Source organism: Verticillium dahliae, genomic scaffold, assembly GCF_000150675.1.
Source record: "Verticillium dahliae VdLs.17 supercont1.6 genomic scaffold, whole genome shotgun sequence".
Taxonomy (NCBI): Eukaryota; Fungi; Ascomycota; class Sordariomycetes; order Glomerellales; family Plectosphaerellaceae; genus Verticillium; species Verticillium dahliae.
Genome location: NW_009276926.1, coordinates 761,980 through 783,773, shown reverse-complemented (window position 1 = coordinate 783,773; position 21,794 = coordinate 761,980). Strand labels below are relative to the sequence as shown.

Here is a 21,794-nt window from a genome sequence, read left to right as displayed (position 1 = left end):
TCATCGCGGCACACGAAATCTGGGTCTAGACAGTTGATTGCTATGAGGGCTCTACTCCCCACCTACCGCCAATAGCAAGTCCTGCAGCGTCTCCTCATAAGCCACAGCTTGACACGCTATCCATTTCAAAAGCAACTAAACGCCGGGTATTGCCATCCTTCACAAATCTTTACGCTTCTCTTCAGCAACCACTGAGAAGGGCTCCCACTTCAAGTCAACCGTCTCGAGGCCCTGCTCAGGGAAGCGCCAGCCAACAGCGCGCATTCGTTCGAAAAGAGCTTCGGTCTCCTTCTCTTCGTGAAGGATCTTGTGCTCATCGGCCTGTGAGCACAAGGCAAACCGAAGAGCCAAGTACCAAGCGTGGAACGATGTCATGTGGTCAGCATGTTGATTCCAAACGAAGATGCGGACATCCGGGCACCGCGCATGCCGATTGATATGGATGCGGAAGGCATCTTTCGGACTAGTGGGCAACGCATTGAATGAGACCTTTGGGTTGTTATCGAAGCGAACGTAAGCCACTGTCTTGTTGTGCTCATCTGCGATATGAGGGCGCCAAAAGATAATGTTCTCCTTCTTGGATGCTTCAGCCGGAGTCAAGACTTCCTGCGTGCGGAGATAGTGCTGCATAACAATCGTAGCTCGCTGTCGATTGACGGTGTCAAGCTGCAAGGCGCAAACGCCAAGGTAGTTCATGCCCAGATGAATAAAGACAAGAAAAATCGTCAGGAAAAACACTGCCCCACGATTCTGAACATAGTGAATGATGGCGGTGCCAGCGAGGAGGCCGATGAGACCAATAGCCGTCTCTTGGCTGGCTTCCTTCGTATTGAGCTCAGCAAGGTTGTTTCGCCGAGCGAAATGGGTCGAGAGGGCGGCCTTGCTGGCGCCAGCAGCGATGCCGCAAAGGGCACGGAGTGACTCGGCACTGACGAGGATGAGGATCTTGGCCCAGCCGGCGAAGAAAGGGTTGGCTAGCTCCAGAAAGAAAGCCGTGTCATTGAATAAATCGGCGAGGAAACGATACTTCTTGGCATTCGCTTCGATCACAGAGCCGAATCGATAGGCGAAGGTGATCGTGGCGAGACGCGACACACCATCCTTGAGACATGTCAGAAGCAAGGCGTGGTTGACCGAACCGGACGCATCGCCGACACCCAGACCCTCCAGAATGGCGCGGTTGGCGAGCATCCCGGTGATGGTAGAGAAGAAAGCCTGGAACGAGTCGTACATCTGGTATTTGATGTAGTCAGGCGAGACGGAGTCGGGGTAATCGACTGGAAGAAAGGCGTCGCGTAAGAATTGAGGTGTGCCTCGTGTGAGGCTCTCAACGCGGTGAACGGCATTGGCTGGTGAGAACTGTGATGGATCAGTTGTGACATTGGTGCCGGCGGCTTAGATCAAGCTTACCAGTTGACGCAAAGGCTCCAGAATAGTGCCAATGGTCCGGTACGAAGTTACCTGTGCATCATAGTGCAGGAGGTTCTCAGTTGTCTTGAGGAACCGACCGCGATCAGAGTCTTGAGGCTCTTTCCCGAAAGGGCTGCGATCATCTCGCAGGTTGGCCTTTGCTGCCATGCTGTCGCTCTATCGTTATTTTGAAGCAGGCTTCGAGCGTTCCACTGTCTTGAAAGTTGCCTGCTTGTTCCGAAGTGATATCACGGTGCGGGTTGGTGTGACTGGGCTTGCTTTTTGGATCAAGGCCAAAAAGGCGACACAACATGCACGATCTTGACTGCGTGCAGCTTCTGTGAGTTAAAGGAAGCTTGGGTTTTGCAATTTCAACGTGCAGGATGGGCCAGCCCGCGTGCAGTTGTATGAATGGAGGAAGGAACGTGGCTATTTGCTGTGTTGCGGGCAGTTGCCTTGGGAGGGGTTTATTTCACCGAAACTCACCGAAGTGGTAGGTCATCTAATGCAGCACAAGAACAATCAATCACATGCAGGCCACCGTTCCACACTCCTTGGTATGTCGATTCTATCACGACGAATCTATGGCCAGGGTCTAAGAAAAATATAATGTCGGCAACAGTGGACATGCTATTTGCTTCCAGGCCACTGGACAGACCTGCGCCTAGGCGTTCCTGCCGTCAAACCACCTCTTCTTAGCCCAGTAGAACACAAGACCCAGCGCCCACACACCAACGAGCACGCCGGCTTGGACAGGCGCAAACGCAGCACCTCGAACGACGACGAATCCACTGACAAGAGCAAAAATGATCGGCACCACGACAAACGGCTTGTACGGCCTCTCCAGCCCAGGCTCTCTCCATCGCAAGATGATGGCTCCCAGCACGGTCAGGAAGAAGAACGTATACTCGCCAAGTCCATTGAACGTCAGTAACGCTCGGAAGTTGCCAAGGAGGATATACACAGCCGCCAGAATGGCTGACAGAATAATCGCGTTGATGGGCGCGTCGGACGTCGCAGGCTCGGTGCTGTTCGATGGCTTCAGACCAACGCGGCCGACGTACGTGAATAAGCGCGGGAACCAGCTCTTGTTGGCAGCGGCGACAGCCATGCGGCTCGCGACGAAAGAGTTGCCGAGGAGGGAGCCAGCTACAACGAGGCAGATGAGGGCTGCGGCGGCGATGCCAAAGCCGCGGCCGAGGAGACGTGTGAGGGAGGTCTAACATGTCAGTGCCTGTTGGTACAGCGACGGAGAAAGAAGAGTGCGCACCACAGCGACGCTGTCCGTCGTCGAAACGACAGCCCATGGGAGAAGGATGTAGTAGGCGGCATTGGCCGCGAGGAAACTGATGATGATAGTGGGAATGGCCGAGTTGATCGCTAGAGGCAACTGTTTGGCGGGAGACTTGAGCTCTGCCGAAACGTAAATGGCCTGTACATGTCAGTACATGTCTCGGCAGTTCAGATATCGAGCGTCGGACTCACCTTGTCCCAGCCAGAGTACGCCCAAAGAGCGCCATACAGCGCAGCCGAGTAGTGTCCCAGCAGCTCCCAGCTCCCGATAGCATCCCAGTCCGTCCTGCTCCCGTCGGGGTTCACTGTCTCGCGGTGCTCGAACCAAGGCCTGTCGAACCAGTCTCGACCCCCGACATCCTTCCTCTCCCGGTTAGCGACCTGAAGGATCACGACCACAAGGCCCGCGACGACAATGACGAATATGCTCAGGAACTTGGTCACGACGAAGAAGCTGTTGAGGCGCGTGCTAGCCTTGGTACTAATCATGTTCGCACCGCTCATGACGAGAAGCACGAGGATCGACAGCAGCTTATGCTCGATGCGACTGGCTCCATCAGTGACGCCAGCCGATGAGTAGACGCTCTCAACAAACACGATGCTCAGGATGGCCAGCGTCGCAGGCATGACGGCGACAATCCATGTCCAGGCGGCGAGAAAGCCAAAGACATCGCCAAAGATGTACTGGAGGTAAGGCTGAATGCCACCTGTCAACAAATTAGCACGACCCATTCCCAGGGTGTATTGAATACACGTGAGGGAACGCACCTTCGCCGGGAATCGCGGTGCCCAACTCGGCAAGCGTCGTGGCACCGGTCCAGGCCAGAACACCACCGAGAAGCCAGGTGACCAATGCGGCGCCAGGAGAGGGCACATTCGTGTCAATTGCGCCAGGGGACGTGAAGACACCGCTGCCGATGACGATGCTGACGACGATGCCGAAGGCCTCGACGGCACCGAGGTTACGCGTGAAGGTGCTGCGTTCCGCTGGTGGCGCACTCGTGCCGTAGTCGGCTGCTGCCGCAGGCGCATCGCGCTCCTCGTTCGCGAGGAGCGGCCGTTCGGCTTCTGTGTCTGCTGTCGTCAAAGCAGGCATATTGTTACTTCAAGATTGGGTTGTTGGTGGTGAGTTGGAAGATAATCTGGTGGGTCAAAACATGGGGGGCTTCATGGTCGTCATTCCACGATGAGATAATTTGGTCCCCTCGCTCGCCAGTCCCCGTAATGGCGCCATCAGTCACATCACTCCGCCCAAACATCGCAGCAGGTGAGCCATGTCAGCCAATTGACCAGTGATTGCAACCCAAGCCGAGGGGCAATGCAACATTCTTGGAATTGACACATCATAGGCCTCTGATACAACACTCATCTTTCTCCTGCCAGCCAAGAGGTTGGGACGCCAAGCCTCCATTCAGTATTACGGGCTCTTGATGCTGCAGTATATACTCGCCAGCAGACTTGCAGCAGCAGTCGACATTCGCTTGGCTACCTCATGATATGCTTAATACGTAAAATATGGCCACGAGAACCGAGTTTACCTCTTAACGGGCTCACCATCCTCACCCACTAGATACTCATCCGACTTGAGGGGACCTTCGCCAACACCAGTCATGATGACACAGCTCACACCACCCTTGAGAATGCCGGCCAAGACCTCATCCAGCTTAGCCTCAGACTTCAGTCCCTGTGCCCTCTCCTTGAAACCACCAACGCCATCGAGCACAGCAGTGAACGCGCCGACAACAGTGGCCTCGTCGGCCTCCTGATAGTAAATGACGGCGTTCGGGCCCGCATCAAAGGTGTACGCCGCAACAGTCCGGCCAGCAGCGGCGTTGATCGCCTCGACTGCGCGAATGGCGGCTCGCGAAACGTCGTTCATGTAGAAGATGGGCGGGTAGGTATCGGCGCAGGTCGAGTGGAACGAGTTGGAATCGCGCATGGTGACCTCGGCAAACTTGGCAAAGTCGCGATCGCGGATGGCCTGCTCCATGAGGTCCATGTTGGCGGGGACGACAGTCTGGATGCGCTGCTGGAAGAGGCCCGAGGTGGCGACGGTCTGCTGCATGCCCGAGGACGACGACACGCCCTTCTTGGCGGCGCTGACGACGAGGATCAGGGCACGCATGTCAGGCCAGTGGGACGCCTCGGCGACGAGGTCTGCCTTGGAGTCGGAGCCGTCGGCGGCGGAACCCATGCGCCAGGCGACGTAGCCGCCGAAGAGACTGCGACAGGCCGAGCCGGAGCCCTGGCGGGCGACGAGCGAGAGCTGGTCCGGGGTATCGGGGAGCTGGTAGAGGTCGGCAATGGCGCGGACGAGGGCGGCAAAGCCAGCAGCGGAAGAGGCGAGGCCCGCGGCTGTGGGGAAGTTGTTCTCGGAGACGACGCGAAGGGGCAGGGCGGCGAGCTTGGGCAGGGAGCTGTCGCTGGCCTCGAGGGCAGCGCGGCGGGCGCGCAGCTCGCGGAAGCAGGCTTGGGTGCGGGCGCCCGTGATATCGGATGGCTCGCCATTGAGGATCAGGCTGTCGCCCTCGGGGTATGAGGCGGATGTCGAGGCCGTCGTCAGGGTTCGGAGGTCAGACTGGGCGAGGGTCACAGAAAGGGAGCTGTTGGTCGGGAGGTTGAGCTTGGCATCGCGCTTGCCCCAGTATCTGACCTGTTAGCATGGTCTTGGAGGAAAGAATTTCGACAGGCGGGCAGCATACTTGACGACCGCAATGTTGACGGGAGCCGTGGTGCTGGCCCGGTAGACTTGGTTCTCGGCCATGATGGATGTGTGGATGGGGTGGGCGTGGGAAAGATCTGGTCGGCGAAAGGGTCGTATGTATTGCCGTTTCGTCTCGGATACTAAGGTGACACAATATTGACGTTCATCCGGTGATTTCGTCACAATCTAGGCTGATCGAGAGAGAACAGGGAAACCGAGGAAAAGATGAAGCCCTCACCGATTCCTCCCAAATTGGATCACATTTGCGAGGAGGGGAAGTTCCCAAAGAGGTTAGTGCGGGGCTGCTGGCTTCAGGGACCAGCCCACTAGATTAACCTCCCACAGCACCAAGATGGTACTCGCAACTGCCCAATCACCTTGATCTTTGACCTCAATGCTTCACATACGCTTGCGCCTGACTGCTTACATTCTGCAGTTCCGTCTTCTTGTTGAAGAACCTGCAACTGTTGAACAGAAGCTCGGGACCACAGTACATATTGCCCTCGAACCGTTCCGCGCGGCCGAGACAAAGATATTCATTCCCTGCGCCGCTTTCCGTGAGATCCATGCACTTTGTGCGGCATAGCTTGCCATCATCCAGGCTCTTCAAATGATGCTCAATGGCAACAGCAATTATTCTAGACTCAGCCATGGCATCACGGTAGTGGCCGGCGGGCTTGCTGATGTGAGCACGTTTCTTCTAACAAGGAAAATGGTGACGGATCCGGAGCACTCACGAAGTATCTGTACACAACACTGCCACCACCCAGGAAGCTCTACATGTATCCTGGCTCTTTTGAGCCCGAATAACAGCCATTTTGGCTGTAAACGCGTCCATCCGGGCTGCTAAACACCCGTCAGTAAACCTTGTGAATTAGGGAGGGGCTGGGGCGGGGCTGGCTGATCCGGCTGCTGCATCTCTTGTGAGCCCACGTTTGACACACCTCGTAATCTACAGATGGCACGCATTGCCGAGTTCCGTGAACCATGGCGGAAGGCACATTTTACCGACCGACATAACTCTCTATGCCAAATGTGATATTGGAAAGTCCAAGGCCAACCTGATGTTTCTCTTGTATGTCTGGTGTCCGGCCTTCAGCGTACATGTACATCTGGAGGCAATGCCAACGCGTACGGTCTCTCAAGATTCCTACGGCTTTCCGTACAATATAATGATGCAGTGGTACAATATTCTGTGTATCAGCTGGAACGTTCCATGCGTATCTCATGTTTGATTCGCTGATGGCATACTTAGCAGCTTCTAGGAAAGCTGCCCAGTCGAATGAGGATCACGACAGCACTAGCATCGCCTGACGAACGATTCATCGTCAACTATGAACCAAGTGCCAGTTCAGGTCATAAGAAGTCAGCTTATATTTCAAGACTGACTATCAGTTCAGGCTGGGTTCGTGACGTGCACCAAGGCCTATTTCGGCAAATGTCTGCATTGATTGATGACTGAGTTCGCATGGCTGTTGGGTTTGTATCTTTGAGGGCAAACAAAGAATGACAGGACAGGACCTCTCAAGTATTATGTCATTCCTTCTTTAAACTTTGATGCTTCCTGACTTTTGCCTTCAGGCCTCGTCGCCTGGTATGCGTGCCCGACCACTAGACACGAAACCGCGGCCCTCAAAGACAAAACATACCACACCAGGTATTCGATGGTGGTCACGCACGCAATTCGACCCTTACTAGCTCATCTATAGGAGAGCGGACGGGATCCTGAGTTCTCTAGTAGGTATAGTTATATATACTTGGATTATTATTGCGCAATATGATATCGCTATTGCTTAAGGTGCATCTAGATGCGCATCAGCCTTCGCATACTAAAACGTAAGTACCTAGTCGGCCTAGAGCTTTCTAAGCTTACGAAGACCCCTACTTATAGATCTTGAATTTTAGGGGTGCGACTATGTCAAAGCGTTGTTTAGAGCAGAGTGAAGAGGTCTTCCACACGTGGTCCGCAGGTAGATAGAAGGTAGGTATGGGGTCGGAACACATCTGAATTCTGGCGCTCCGCAGCTTGGAGGGCCCTCCGCAGCCTATATATATACATTTCTCGTAGCCGCCTCCTCCTAGTATCTTGGCCTGTCTTTGGTGGAACTATTTATTGTACACCTTATAATTCGTTATCAGGTTCAATCAAATCAGACGCCAAAGTCAGGACGCGCGAGAGACATTCAGAACACTTAGAATCATTGTTATAATCATATAGACCCGCGAGGCTGTGCATTACTGGTATAAAATACATTCTAACCCAGACCAAGCAACCCTCGTGCCCTCCTAATTCCCCTTTACAGGATCCCAAAGACCCGACAACGTCAAAGCAGCATCTGCGTAAACGCCATTTCCAGTCGCGTAGTTCCTAACCTTGTCCCTGACTGCATCCTTATCTTCCCGTTTCAGCTTTGATGCGAGTACTACAGTGTCATACGCGTCCCGGCATTCGCGCTGCCAGAGCCCCATCTTACGCTCTGTATCAACGAGGAAGCGGTTCACAAACTCGTCATAGGCCGCAAGTCACGTAGGTGCTACCCCTTCTCTGATGTAAGGGGCCAAGTCTTGAGGCGGCGTGTTGGCTCCGAGCGCTTCCGCGTCGAGGTTGGTGCTAAAGAGGAAAGCGTGTTAGTTAACATGTGGCTAATTGTTGGCAATGTTGGTAGCGCAAGACTTACAGAATTTTGCGAATCCGCAGGTGGACGGCATTAAATGCGTCGAATGTTTCCTGCTTGTTCATGTACTGGAAGACCATGGCCGCATTGATCATCTGCTGCTGCATTTCCACGTAGGTCTTGCGGGCAGCATTGCAGCTGGGGAGCTTGTTATCATTGGGATCTCGCCCGACACCGGTATAGTGGCCCGCGAAGATCCGGTTCTTGATGCCGTTGACCTCCTTACGAAGCAGGAACAGTTCCGAAGCTCGGTTGTCGTTAGGACACTGCGTCCCACTGCACGACACAGCCCGCCCCAGCTGTTGCGCGGCCGTTTCGTCCTTAAAGTCCCTTCCTTGGGGGTTCGGCTGGTTGAAGGCGGACTCGACATCGGGGAACGTAGCAACGGGGTCGGCACCATTTGGGTCAACACTGTCGTCGAAGGCTTGCTGTCCGCCAACGAGGAAATATAGGAAGCGCTTGATGATGTGTTTCTCGTATACGTGCTCAGCTGGGTCCACGTTAGCATGACGTCGCGTTCCAATCATGTAGTCTGCAAAACCTACTGTCATAGCTGTGGCCATAGACTTTAGCGACGGGTCCAGTCAACACTGGATTATCGCAGTTGTTACCGTTCCCGTTATCTGTATCGTCTCTGTCATAAAACTTTTGGACTGCCGCATTATTCTCCGCCGTTCCAGAGCTAGGGTAGTCCGGTATGACATATTTAAGGTTGCAGCCTCCGACAGTGTTCACTGTCTCTGTAGGCCGCGCAAACAGCACCGGCGCCGAACCAGGATTATTTGAGCTCGAAGCCCAGCGACGACCCCGAGCAAAGCGCCTGGCGCCACAGTTGTCCTGGCACCATTGCGGGTTTGGGATGAATCCATGGCAGTCTTTCCCGCAAGACAACCCGTCTGTGGGCGGCATCAGGTACGAATCGATGTTGATGTTGTTCTTCGTGTGGTGCGCGTCAGGGTCATTGAGCTGCCGAACGCCGGCTTTGTAGAACTGGTACACGTGGTTGCCATTCCACCAGCCCGACTTGGCCTGATTGTCAACGCACTTGTCGATGATGTTCTCAATGCTATCCCAGCATTGCTGCCAGATTGTGTTGAAATTGTTGTTATTCTCTGGCCACATGTCACTGTTGACGTACACCACGACCTCGGACGACACAGCGATGGACACCTCGCATGCGCCGTTGTTCTTATAGACTGCCACATACTTACTGTCGACACCGTCCGGAGCCTTGCATGTACCGTCGCAAACTGTTTGGCGAAGCTTGTACAGTAGCTCGTTGACGCTGGTCGCGCTGCCACCCAGCAAAATGGCGGTGCCTCGAGTTGTCCAGCGAGACAGGTCTTCTTTGACGGCGTCATTGGCGTCCACGCAGGCTGGCTCATCAATTGGGTGGCTGGCTGTGTCGGCGTGTCGGCGGGGGGTGTAGGATCAGCGGGTTTCGTCGGCAATGGGTACTTGGTCTCCATAGCAGACCAGATGGCCGGATCGATGGTGGGCAAGTCTGGGTCGCCGTCGTTCTCCAGAGTGGCGGTGGGTTCTGTATTTTGGGAGGGATTGCAGAATCATTGCGGTTGTGGTCCGACCCAGCAAGTCGACTGTCGCCAATTTAACGACAAACCATTCGCGATGTTGTACCAAGGAGTCCTCAGTGTTGTTCATTGACGTTGGACTGCTAAGCCGACCGCAACTTGAACTCTGTTTGCTCAAGACGTCTAATCGCGATGAAGAATGTCAGCCCAGCACCTTGCTTCGTCAAACCTGATCCATCAAACTTGCCGTCAATGCAACACAATGACTCAGACACTAATTATCGTCCAGCCAAGTCGTGCAGTGAGGGCATCCACCGAAGCCTGTAAAAAACAAAAAAGCTGTGCTGAGTGCTGAAGAGGCCAGCACGGAGCGATCCCCGTCGAGCCAAGCCGGTCGCCAACCTCTGATGATCCCACAAACCTGCAAGAGGCCTGAAGAAGCCCCAGGGCGCAGGCCCATGGCCCCAGAATGCAGTGGATGCTCGTCAAAATATTCGGTGCTTCCATCTTTCTTCTCCACGCCCGTCCGTCTTTTCTGTCTTTCTTCCCCCGCAAGCCCTCTTCGTCATGAGCTGTACCCGTCTTTAGCTCCCCCCTTTAGCCCCTCCCGGCAGACAGACTGACCCGTCTCGACGCCCGGTTGAGGCGAGGGTTTGCGCGACCAAGAGAGCTTCTCCGCATCTGCCTCTGCCGGTCTTGCAGTAGTCTTGCACCCCACAAGCGCCACCCGATGAAGTCAATTGAGCGCAAGCCCCGATCGCCCCGGTGTGCCCGGGATTTTCACTCTTCGCCCCCCTCCCCCCCTTCCAGGATTCCCGAATGGACGTCATGACGGGGTGACATGGCATGGCCCGGCAGGCTGGCGCATGCCCCGCGTGCGTTAATTAGGCTTTCCCCGCTGGGCCCGGTGTGCCCTTGGCTGCGAGGCCTGCTGTTGGATGGTGTCCTGGTTGACGTCTCCATTGGAAGGCAGCGATCGGCATGACCATGGAGACTTTTCTTCCAACTTGATTTCGGCATCGCTGGGGGACTCGGGGGAAAACAAGGTATAAATGGCAGAAATCACGATGGCCTCAGTGGACAGGGTGTTGGTCTGAGTCCTGAACTACCATCGTCTGTAACCCTGGCAGTCGGCATCCTATCTTCGTCATGGCGGCCCTCAAGATTACTTCGGCCGTGACGGCCATCACATCCCTCGCAGCTTTGGCGACTCCTGCCTTCGCACAAGACCTATCGGCCGAGTATCCGACGCTGACGACCGACATCCTCGAGGGCCTGGGCAACAGCTCCCTGTTTACCCGCTGGCGCCCTCGTTCGCATTACATGTCACCTCACTCATGGATGAACGATCCGTGCGGGCCTCTCTACGACCCGACTACAGAGACTTACCACCTGCACTACCAGTATCACCCCAACCACGTCAACTGGGGCAACATCTCCTGGGGCCATGCCGTCTCCAAGGACCTTTTCCACTGGACCGATGTGCGCGACTGGGCCAACGACTCGGCCGTGAGCCTGGCCTCGGGCAAGTACCCCTCTGGCCCTCTGTCGCAGTTCACCGGCACCTCTCAGCCGGTCAACCTGCAAGGTGAGCAGGATGGAACTATTCTCACCTTTGCTACTGGCATCCAGTTCCTCCCGACCAACTGGAAGATTCCCTACACCAACGGCACAGAGGTCCAGGCCCTTTACACGTCCTCCGACGGTGGCCTCACCTGGGAGGAGGTTGGCACTGTGCTTGATGGCCCGCCGGATGGCTGGAACGTCACCGGCTGGCGTGATCCCAGCTTCTTCCCGTCAACCCTCCTCGACGAGCTACTCTCGGTTGACGAGCCGCACTATTACATGGTTCTTGGCTCTGGTCTCAAAGGTGGCGATGTCCCCTTCCCGCTTCCCGGTGCCGAGCGCCCGGGATTCCTCGGACCCCGCATCCCGCTGTACGCGGCGCCAGCGTCGAACCTCGAGGCATGGGAGTTCCTCGGTGCCCTTTGGGAGCCGGCAGCGAACAGCTCACTCGGTGTGCCTGATGTCACGGGCTCCTACGGCTACAACTTTGAGGTCAGCAGCCTGTTCGAGCTCGATACGCCTTCGGGTGGCAAGGCGTGGTTCTTTGGTGCAGGAGCCGAGGGCGGCAACACGACAACGCACTGGCGCGAGCAGTGGGCGTTGTGGAACCGCGGCGAGGTGTCGGCGCGGGAGAACGGTTCGGTCGCGTTTGCGCCCAACTCTGGCGGCGCGCTGGACTGGGGTATGGCCTACGCTCAGGCAACATGGAACGACACCAAGGAGAATCGTCGCGTCATGTGGGGTTGGGCAATCGAAGAGGTCAACGACGCGTACGTCTTCAACACGACGAAGCAGCTGGGCTACAACGGCGTCATGACGCTGCCGACCGAGCTGTTCGTCAAGGAGACCAAGAACGTCCTGAACTGCGATGTGCAGCCAGACGGCAACCTCTGTGTCAAGCAAAAGGATGGCAGCTTCACGGCGGAGACCCTCGGCCTGCGACCTCTTCCCGACGTGCTCGATTTGATGCGAAACGGCAGCGAGGCCCACGACTTTGACGTGGGTGAACTCCACAGCACTCACCACCGGGCAGTGACCCATGCCGGATCATCGTACGAGCTCAAGGCGACGCTCAGCAACTTCAATGGCACGGCGGGTATCCTGGTTGCTCAGAGCCCAGATCATGCCGAGTACACCGTCATTTACCTCGACCCCGAGACCAAGCAGATTGGCGTCAACCGCGACCATAGCAGTCTTTTGCCTCACTTCGGGAACCGGACGTTTGTGGGCCACTTCGAGGCGTATGAAATCAGGGAGAGCGGTAGCAACAAGACGACGACCGAAGACGTCAACTTCCACGTTGTTGTTGATGGCTCGCTCCTCGAGGTCTGGGTCAACGAGCGGTTTGCCATGACGGCACGCATGTACCCCTCGCGTAGCGACAGTACTGGCATCAGCTTCTTCGCGGGAAGCTGGGAGAACAAGGAGGCTGGTGGTGGATGCAAGCAGTCGGCAGAGGGTGATGAAGAGGAGGACGCGGAGGTTATTCAGGCTTCGTGGAGCAACGTTCAGGTATGGAAAGGTCTTTCGAATGCCTGGCCAGACAGGCCGTCCGATTCGAGCGTGCAGCTCGTGTGGGACTCCCCTGAGGACACCAACAACTACACGTGGTGGGCGGGATACTAGCGGGAGTCAGAGAGTCAGCGGCGTTCGAATTCAGCTCTCACATACTTTGATCAAGGCAGAATATGCGCTTTACATGCTGGTGTGGTGCAGATGGCAGATGTGATGATGCTGTTCCGGAGCGATCCTCCGGCGGAAATCGATAGTGTCGTGGGGAGTAGATCGCATCAGTGGTGATCCTCTTCTCTGTTCCCCACCAAGATCTGTCTTATCCACACATGTCGCTGACATTCTGCATGAATGCTGTCGATGCCGTCGCCAACAAGATACAGCCAAGCTAGATCCATTCCATCGAAATGGCCGATGGGAATCGATGCAGCCGCGCAATCCCAGAGTCGATCATAGGATGCTGTTTGTGTTCTGGTGGCAGGTGCTTGATGTGGTAGCTCTTGGCTCCCTTGCTGCAACGCGTCCCAGGGAAGCTGTGACCTGCGTCCTACAGCCAATGAAGTGCGCCTGACGTCATGAGGAATTTCCCAATGCGGCGACAACCTTTTGACGTAGGGGGCGCCTGCCTTCTGTTTGACAGGCAGGTACGACGTGTAAAATTCTTTTGAGATACCTAGGTACTTCATATGTTCCTCGTCTCGTCTCCTCTGTCTGCCTGCCAGCCATCTTCATCACACAGATGCAGCACCCACAACGAGAAGCCCTTGACGCCATGTTCAAAGGCCATGAACGTCAGCGCGACGCCGGCGTCTTGCCTGAGCAGCAACGCGCCGAGGCAGAGCAGCAGGCTCTGAACTCACAGCCTGCTGTTGCACAGAATGCCGCCATTACCAGTTCTGAGGCTCCAGCTTTGGCACCTAGAGAAGAACCTGTTCGGGTCCTGAATCAGGATCCCGCGACGGAACCAAGATTGGACGGTGCAACTCGTACCGGAAAGGGCGACGAGTCGACTCTAGGCACACGCCGCCCCCAGCAGCCTCGCGCCATGATTTCCGACGATGGGCCTGAGCATGTTGATGCCCATGCCAACGATGCTCCTACTGTGAGCCACGAACTTGCAGACCAAGCCGCCAACAGACCCCTTGAAGAGAAAGGGTACGCTGAGATCAACCATGGAGAGGTCGAAGTCAAGAACCTTGGCTGGAACACGGACAACTCAAACAACGTCCCTAATCCTCTTGTCGGTGGCCTGTCAAATGAAGAGCTCTGGGTTCTGGTCCGCCGCTTTGACAAACAGTTGTTTCACGTCAAGGCCATCCCAGAAGCACCGTTGGCTGAATTGGACCTGAACATTGCCGACGAGGAGGAATTTTCTCCCGATAAGTTGCGCTCTCACATCGAAAGACTGTACATGACGGTACTCGTTGGTCTGTTTTCTTTCTGGAAACACATCGTTCGCCTGCGATCGTGGCGCGAGTATCGGCGCACATCTGCCTTCTTGGCCGTCTACATTGTTGCCTGGCTCTTCAATATCCTTCTTCCAACATTCCTGATTTTCCTGGGTACTCTAATTCTCTACACGCCAGCGAGGAGCTTTTGCTTCCCACCGGCACCTCCATCCCTCATCGACAGTTCTACTGGGGGTGTCAAGACGCCGTCGGCCGGCCTACTCGCCTCTGACGACTCCGTCACCGGTGCCCCTCAGCAGTACCAAGGCGAGGCGGTTGAGAAAGAAGCTCACAGCTTTGTCACTAGCATCTCCTCGCTTGTCGTTTCCACGGCAGCGGGGAAGCAACCTCAAGGCGATCCTCCCCAAAACTCCTCCATGGACGCGAACCTCGAAGCTGCCCCGGACCCGGCTGACGTTGCTGAAGATATCGTTGACGCCAAGGATAAGACAGGCGGCGAAAAGCCGGGCACTCACGACAAGACGAAGAAACCCGTGACCCGCAATGTCTGGGATAAGGCGAGACCTGTGATGCATGGTATTGCGGATGTAAGTGTCTTGCTGAACCACTTATCACCGCATCTTCTGATAGCCTTTTTAGTTTGTCGATACATACGAGAGATTCGGCAACGCACTTAGTCCTACAGCGCCATTCCACACACACAGGCCGCGTCTGATTCTTGCCAGCATCTTGTTGCCCCTTTTCTTCGCCTCTTTGCTCGTGACTCCTCACATGGCTGCGAAGGGCTTCGGCTTTATCATCGGCTTCAGCTTCTTTGGGGACCCGGTCATCCAGCGTGGCATTGCTTTTGTCGAGAGAAAGGTGCCAGATTGGCAGAAGTACATTGAACTGCGCAACACGCTTCTCAAGGGTATCCCCACGAACGCTCAGCTTACCATTACCCTCCTCCGTATCGGTGAACGCAACAAGGCACCCCTACCTCCTCCGCCACGTTCCGACCAAGCTCCCCCCGATCAGCCCCACGAGACTGCCGGCGAAGGTCTCGAACATTTAGGTCGGTCATCCTCCCTGCGTATGAACCCATCAGTCCTAATATTTCTCCAAGGTGTAGACCAAGATGAGATCGACGAAGCTGTGCAGCCCGACGAGGAGCTCCTTGCGCCTGCCGAGTCGGAGACCCCCGAAAAGAAGCAAAAGAAAGGTCATCGCATCGTCAACTTCATCAAGTCAACAGCCAAGGGCGGCATCAACACAACCCTCACTGCTAATAAGGTCAAGGCCAAGGTTGGCAGCCACCACGCCAAGGACAGGCTCGGTGTCGTCAAGAAGATTGATCAGCCTGATCCGTCCAAGGGCCCCGTGCGCTTCCCAGCACGGTATGGTGGAAAGCGCGGCCACGCATACATCACAGCCACAGCAACGACGCCTGCACTGAGCTGGACGTCAGAGAAGGAAGATGCTCATCCAAAGTGGAGCGTGACAGTCGGAGAGATCGCGGTATGTCCCTCTTTCTCCGTCTTAATCTAACGTGCGTACAAGATGCTGACATGGAATACCATTCAGGAAATTCAGAAGCTCGGCGGTTTGGGCTGGAAGTCTAAGATTGTGGTCGGATGGGCGACCAACCGTGAAGTTGCAGACTCACTTCTCATTAAGGATGACATCGGCAACGAGTATCATCTTACTGCCATCGAGACAAGGGATGAACTATTTAACAGGCTTGTTGCTATGGGATCGCAGATGTGGGAGACTTGGTAATGGCAAAGATTGCAGACGAAGTGGCGCCAGGGCATGGACACAGGTACTGAGCAACATATACCCGTGGGAGCAATGTGATCTTTTTCGTTTCCTTGATTTTGATTTTGAAACCCTTTCTAATGCAACTATCGGACCGAACTCGAATATTCTCTCGTGAACACGCCCTTCGACCCCCCCCCTGCCCCCTGTGTCGACCAGGTTCCCGTTGATCCGAGCCCCACCTTGAGCCGGCTCCAGCTCTGCCCCACGGTGTGTCATATTCTGCCAGTACCCGGCCTTGTGTACAAGTCAGCGTTCGGCCGAAACTCCATCCTTTCCCGCGGTGCGAGCCGCCCGGATTAGCCTATTTTTCCATGGGGTCGATCTGATATCTTAATTAAGGGGGAAGTGGGCTGGGAAAAGACGAGACCAGATCGTCTCGCCGTTATATCCCCCTCGCATCAGATTGATCAACCTGGTAACAGAGGGGCTACCTGGACGATGCGAACTTGACTCAGCTTCATGACAACCTCCGGGCGTCATGTTACCCTCCACGGACCGCTACATGAGACGAAAGCTCCGACGACATATAGGCATGAGCATCGCGATATAGGGCAACTACCGGTGGAGTGCTTGCATGGTGTGCTTGAACGACTTTAGCCGGAGTCCGGGGTATGGATCCATTGGTCTGGCAAAATCCGGGTCGCGTCGCGTTTGTCAGGTCCTGCCGACACATGCATGGGCGATCACCAGGCTACTGGCAGTTTCCCCCATGCTGTCGGCACTCGTGGCACTTCGTTCGCAATCGCGTGACAGGGCACGGGACGGGAGACTAAGCTTGTTTTTGAGGTGTAGGAAAACAGCCTATATTGCTTCTCCGCGAATATGGGGTAGTTCGGGGTACTAACTTCTTTGAAGCGGTACTGAGCCGAGGGCCGTGGAAGCTCTACATGCTCTACATGAGCCACGAAACATGGGACTCGGGTGTATAAAAGGGCAAACAAGACTCTATCACCACCTTGTTGGAAGCACTCAAGCATAGTATCACACCAGAAACACAACACGCCTTGCTTGCTCCCGCCATGGTCTCGTTCAAGTCTCTTCTTCTTGCCGCTTCGGCCTTTACCGCAGTACTTGGCCGTCCTTTTGACAGCTTCGACGGGCCTGACGTCAACATCACAGATGCTGACGAGCTTCTTGTAAGACGTCAGGTGACTGCCAACTCGGAGGGCACCCACAATGGTTACTTCTACTCCTGGTGGAGTGATGGCGGCGGCCAAGTGACGTACACTATGGGTGCGGGAAGCCGATACTCCGTGACGTGGAAGGACACGGGCAACTTTGTCGGCGGCAAGGGTTGGAACCCCGGCACTGGCCGGTACGCAGTCCACCCACTCACCCTCCTTCAGACCACGACCTTGTGACTAACCTGCTGCGCCAGCACCATCAACTACGGAGGTTCGTTCAGCCCGCAAGGCAACGGCTACCTCGCCGTCTACGGCTGGACCCGCAACCCCCTGATCGAGTACTACGTCGTCGAGTCCTACGGCACGTACAACCCCGGCAGCGGCGGCCAGCTCAAGGGCACCGTCACGACCGACGGCGGCACCTACAACGTCTACGTCTCGACGCGCACGAACCAGCCCTCCATCGACGGCACGCGGACCTTCCAGCAGTACTGGTCCGTCCGCACCTCCAAGCGCGTCGGCGGCGCCGTCACCATGCAGAACCACTTCAACGCGTGGGCGCAGTTCGGCATGAACCTCGGCGCGCACTACTACCAGATTGTCGCGACGGAGGGGTACCAGAGCAGCGGCTCGTCGGACATTTATGTGCAGACGCAGTGTAAGTCGCTGTGTGATCGGGGGCGGGTGACATGGCGAGACGTGGTTTGCTGACATTTTTGGAACCGATTAGAAACGGCGATTTTGTGGGAACCGAAATCTGGGGGTTGGCAAGAGGGTGTAGACGTTGAAGGGGGTTTGGCTTGGCTGGACTTGACACTACGACCACCAGGCCGTTTCCCGTCATTCTTTTTAGTGCATGGAAAGTCTCTGCATGTGGCGCTCGACGACAAACCCGCAGAAATAATACACGGTGTCTTGACGAGATTCTGCTCTAAGACGTGACCTTCGCACCACCTGTGAACGAAGGCTAGGTCTTTTCTGTGATGCTGATTGACGCCCCTTTCATTCATCAGTATGTAAAACGAACAAATTTCGCTCTCATTTGATGCGGAAGAGGGACAGTCCACGTGTTCTGATACCTGCTCGGAACGTTGAATCTCACGACGCTGGCTAGATTCAGAGCGCTGGTTTCTTGCTCTCTACCAAGTAGTCGTCGGGTATGCTGGATGAACTGCGTTGCGTCGGTGTGTCCCTGTTGATCGCTGTGCGAGCGGCCTGCAAAGCTCAGCATGTGTAAGAGATGTACTCATCCTAAAATAGAAGTGTACGGTGAGGCTTCCTTGGCATCAGGACGACGCGGTCGTGGGGTGCATCCAGGTGCATCCAGGTGTATCACAAGTTCCGCCCCCTGTTTGCGAAAGAGAGCTTGTATGCAGCAATACAGTATACACTTGGCAGGATCTGGATATTTATCTATGGAGGTCTGCATATCTCTGTCTCGGGGCGTTATCGCTGTCTAGCGTTGAGCTTGTTCGCTGGATTTGACATCGACCGACCATCGTCATTAGAGCGGCCAGTCTCCGAAACCCATGAAAAAACAGGGCAACGGACATTACACAGCCTCGATCGAAGCCCCAGGAACCGCAGCCGGCGGGCTTCTTCCGGGTCGCGTGACAAATGGCTTTAGCTTGGCACGCGAGCGGAAGCCAAGTTTGACAGCTCGACCTGCGGCAAGGAGCTGCGTCTCCGGATTCACGTGATGCACTGCTCGCGGTTGACGTCATGACGGCAGCGCATGCACGCGACAAGCTCCAGGTCCAAATCACTACTATTTGACGGTATGTCTGGGCATTAGTCTCCCTCTGAGGACAGGACCTGGCCAAAGCAGCAGACAGACAGACACGATCGAGCTGCAACTGCACAAGACACGCACTCTCCATCGAATCGACGACGAAATGAGCATTGCACTTCGTCGCGTCTGCTGCCGATGGCCTGACATCCGATCTACAACGTCCCTGACAGCCACCTGCCGGTCGCTGCCATTGGTAGGATCAGCAACACCCTTCCGCCCAGCTGTTCCGGCTTCCCGGGACGCACGATACCAAGACAATGGCCGCGCGTTCTCTGTCAGCCGCGCCCTGCAGGCCCAGGGCATCGAGCCAGACCCAGGCGCCAAGGCCAAGGATTTGAGCCACAAGGCTGTTCACGAAGAGGAACAGGAGTTTAGCGAAGAGTTCGCCCGACGAAAACAGGCTCATCGACCGTGGCACCGGGCTGGCAGCGAAGCGGAGCCGCCGAGCTCGTCGCCCGACCCAACGCACGGCGACAAGACGCGAGGTGAGCCAACAGGGAGAAGGAGCTAGGTGATCATGCTTTACAACGAAATACTGACTCCTTCCAGGGCGACTGCTCACAACACCGACGCGGCTCCTGAAGCTCATCCTGCCGCTCCCTCTGCACGCCGACAAGGCAGACCGAAACCTGAACGACGAAGGCAAATCCGAGGCTGCCCTCGCGAGGGAGGAGCACGAGGAGATCCAGCCGCTCGCCCTGCTCATACACCCACACCAGCCGCTCTCGTACATTGAGCGTCTGCTGCAGGCCGAAGTCCCTCCCATCGTCGACGGCAACGTGCAGCGTCCTCCCGCCATTTCGTTCCGCGCCGAAGCCGACCTCGGCGAGGACGAGAGCACGAAGAAGAAGCCGTCGAAGAAGACGAAAAAGGGACAGATCAACGCGACGAAGAAGCCAGAGGGCAACGTGTCGTCGTACTCGGGGCTCGGTCACGACGGGCCGGCGCGGGCGTCTTCGGAGGCCAACTGGGTCAAGTGGAGCAGCAGCACAGAGATTGGCGACTTTATCCGCGACGCGGCGCGCGGGCGCGAGTTCGCCGTCGCCATTGAAGGGTACGACAGGGAGCTGCGGGTGGCGGTGCCGAGCTTCAACGACCGGACGTACTACATGCGGGTGCGGCTGCGCAAGATGTCGCGGCGCGTCGAGTCACAGGCCAAGATCAAGCAGGACTGCGACGAGCTGGCGCACAAGGCGGTGCACCGGATCGCGCAGGGCGGCTTCGCCATGCTGCTCGGGTGGTGGGGCACGGTCTACTACGTGACGTTCCACACGGACGCCGGCTGGGACCTCGTCGAGCCCGTCACGTACCTCGTGGGCCTGACGACCATCATGGGCGGCTACATGTGGTTCCTCTACGTCAGCCGGGAGCTGAGCTACAAGGCGGCGATGAAGGTCACGCTGTCGAAGCGGCAGGAGGCACTGTACGCGGCGCGCGGGTTCAACTACGAGAAGTGGGAGGGGCTCGTGGAGGAGGCCAATGCGCTGCGCCGCGAGATCAAGATGGTGGCCAACGAGTACGACGTCGACTGGGACGAGATGGTGGACCTCGGCGGCGAGGAGGTCAAGGAGGTGCTCGAGGAGGAGAAGGAGAAGAAGAAGAAGAAGAAGAACAGCGGCAAGAAAGAAGACGAGGAGGAAGACGACGAAGACGACGAAGACGGCGCTGAGCGCAAGCCGAAGCGGTCTGGAGAGAAGAAGGGCAACAACGGCAAGGAAAAGCAAGGCGAGCGGGACTGATGCCGTCGCTCCTTTTCCCTGTCTTGGGACAGGCGAGACAGGTGCACAGCATCTCGCGCACCGCTTTCTTGTGTCTTGTGTTGGGCTCGCGAGAGGCGGTTGGGCTGTACGAGTAGGGGACCAAAGCATTGTGATCCTTCCTGGGTTGAGCGCGGCGTCGGCATTTGATCACACGGACACGTAGACGCATACATAGGTGCTGTTTTATTGCGTAGATGTTTCATTGCGCACGATGTTTTACATGGTGTTATCCGGCTCTTCGTGACTTGACCTCACTCGAAGATGAGAAGTGATCTGTCAGTAACCAGGTTGGACTGTGGGCAGTTTGGTAGGTCTAGTCCGTTTTAATGCAAATCGTCAAGTGTCAAGTGTTAAGTGTTAAGTATCAAATCAAATGTATGGCTGCTGGTTCATGATGTCACAAGTAGAGCTCCGGGTGGCCCTTTCCTTATGCACCGAGCTAGCTGGCTGTCTGTGCCAAAGAGGTAGGAGGCACCAGCGCTGAAGGCGGGGCTCACTGCAGCAGACACGGAAGCAGGCACCAACAGCACAGCACACAGCGGGCAACCATCACCATCAATCAGCCCACTTGTGCTCGCTTCGCGCCTGCCTGTCAGAGCCCCGTTGCAGCTCGACTTAGCTGCCCCCATCTTTCTCCTGCCCTGCTGCTCTCCGCCCTCTGCCCTCTGCCCTCTGCTCTCCGCCCTCCTCTGCCCCTCCATCATCCCTCTCCTCCAACCACCATCTCCCCGTTTGTCAGAATCTCCCCATCACGAGATGGACTGATCGCCAGTGGTCCGTCTAGAGAGCTTCGTGGACTCATTCTACATGCCTCTCGGCCTTCAATGGCCTTGAGCCGAGCTGATCTCCCCTCCGAGCATCACCCCCCCCTTGGTGCTATTTAGGTCTTGAAATCCTCCAAGGTCCATCCGTCCATCCCCAGTTCGAGGCAAGCTCGTTTGCTTGCTCCTTGCTGCCCACAGCTCCTCTCTCGATCTGGTCGACCCCGCCATCAGGGCCTCCCCTCCCCTCCATCCCCCCCTCCCCCCACCGACCGAGCACCGGGTCCCGACCGAGCACCGGGTCCCGACCGAGCGCCCGTCACCGATCGCGAAACCGAAGCCGACAGACACCCCCCGACACAGGCTACCGCGCTCCGAGGACGCGCTTCCCCGACCATCTTCCAGCCCCATTCAAGATTTCCCCCCACCAAGGGAGGCTGGCGGAAGGAGGAAAAT

The 21,794-nt window shown here is 56.3% G+C and overlaps 8 protein-coding genes across 8 annotated transcripts; 4 read left to right on the top strand and 4 right to left on the bottom strand.

Moving 5' to 3' along the window:
• Nucleotides 1–159: 159 nt before the first annotated feature.
• VDAG_03796 (uncharacterized protein) lies at nucleotides 160–1,578 on the bottom strand (the record flags this gene model as incomplete). Its single annotated transcript, XM_009653880.1, has 2 exons — nucleotides 160–1,359; nucleotides 1,411–1,578. 2 exons carry the CDS (start codon nucleotides 1,576–1,578, stop codon nucleotides 160–162), a joined length of 1,368 nt encoding a protein of 455 aa, XP_009652175.1.
• A 496-nt stretch (nucleotides 1,579–2,074) lies between these two features.
• VDAG_03795 (uncharacterized protein) lies at nucleotides 2,075–3,799 on the bottom strand (the record flags this gene model as incomplete). Its single annotated transcript, XM_009653879.1, has 4 exons — nucleotides 2,075–2,629; nucleotides 2,681–2,842; nucleotides 2,896–3,410; nucleotides 3,472–3,799. The coding sequence occupies 4 exons, from the start codon at nucleotides 3,797–3,799 to the stop codon at nucleotides 2,075–2,077; spliced, it is 1,560 nt and encodes a 519-aa protein (XP_009652174.1).
• A 438-nt stretch (nucleotides 3,800–4,237) lies between these two features.
• On the bottom strand, nucleotides 4,238–5,467 carry VDAG_03794 (diphosphomevalonate decarboxylase; the record flags this gene model as incomplete). The annotated part of the gene is made up of 2 exons (XM_009653878.1): nucleotides 4,238–5,306; nucleotides 5,406–5,467. The coding sequence occupies 2 exons, from the start codon at nucleotides 5,465–5,467 to the stop codon at nucleotides 4,238–4,240; spliced, it is 1,131 nt and encodes a 376-aa protein (XP_009652173.1).
• A 2,463-nt stretch (nucleotides 5,468–7,930) lies between these two features.
• On the bottom strand, nucleotides 7,931–9,551 carry VDAG_03793 (uncharacterized protein; the record flags this gene model as incomplete). The annotated part of the gene is made up of 4 exons (XM_009653877.1): nucleotides 7,931–8,018; nucleotides 8,086–8,572; nucleotides 8,628–9,162; nucleotides 9,294–9,551. The coding sequence occupies 4 exons, from the start codon at nucleotides 9,549–9,551 to the stop codon at nucleotides 7,931–7,933; spliced, it is 1,368 nt and encodes a 455-aa protein (XP_009652172.1).
• Nucleotides 9,552–10,763: 1,212 nt separating this feature from the next.
• Nucleotides 10,764–12,806, top strand: VDAG_03792 (beta-fructofuranosidase; the record flags this gene model as incomplete). The annotated part of the gene is made up of 1 exon (XM_009653876.1): nucleotides 10,764–12,806. The coding sequence occupies one exon, from the start codon at nucleotides 10,764–10,766 to the stop codon at nucleotides 12,804–12,806; it is 2,043 nt and encodes a 680-aa protein (XP_009652171.1).
• Nucleotides 12,807–13,464: 658 nt separating this feature from the next.
• On the top strand, nucleotides 13,465–15,859 carry VDAG_03791 (uncharacterized protein; the record flags this gene model as incomplete). Its single annotated transcript, XM_009653875.1, has 3 exons — nucleotides 13,465–14,688; nucleotides 14,885–15,598; nucleotides 15,665–15,859. 3 exons carry the CDS (start codon nucleotides 13,465–13,467, stop codon nucleotides 15,857–15,859), a joined length of 2,133 nt encoding a protein of 710 aa, XP_009652170.1.
• A 1,061-nt stretch (nucleotides 15,860–16,920) lies between these two features.
• Nucleotides 16,921–17,813, top strand: VDAG_03790 (endo-1,4-beta-xylanase; the record flags this gene model as incomplete). The annotated part of the gene is made up of 3 exons (XM_009653874.1): nucleotides 16,921–17,216; nucleotides 17,280–17,639; nucleotides 17,756–17,813. 3 exons carry the CDS (start codon nucleotides 16,921–16,923, stop codon nucleotides 17,811–17,813), a joined length of 714 nt encoding a protein of 237 aa, XP_009652169.1.
• Nucleotides 17,814–18,920: 1,107 nt separating this feature from the next.
• On the top strand, nucleotides 18,921–20,556 carry VDAG_03789 (uncharacterized protein; the record flags this gene model as incomplete). Its single annotated transcript, XM_009653873.1, has 2 exons — nucleotides 18,921–19,302; nucleotides 19,367–20,556. The coding sequence occupies 2 exons, from the start codon at nucleotides 18,921–18,923 to the stop codon at nucleotides 20,554–20,556; spliced, it is 1,572 nt and encodes a 523-aa protein (XP_009652168.1).
• Nucleotides 20,557–21,794: the final 1,238 nt, after the last annotated feature.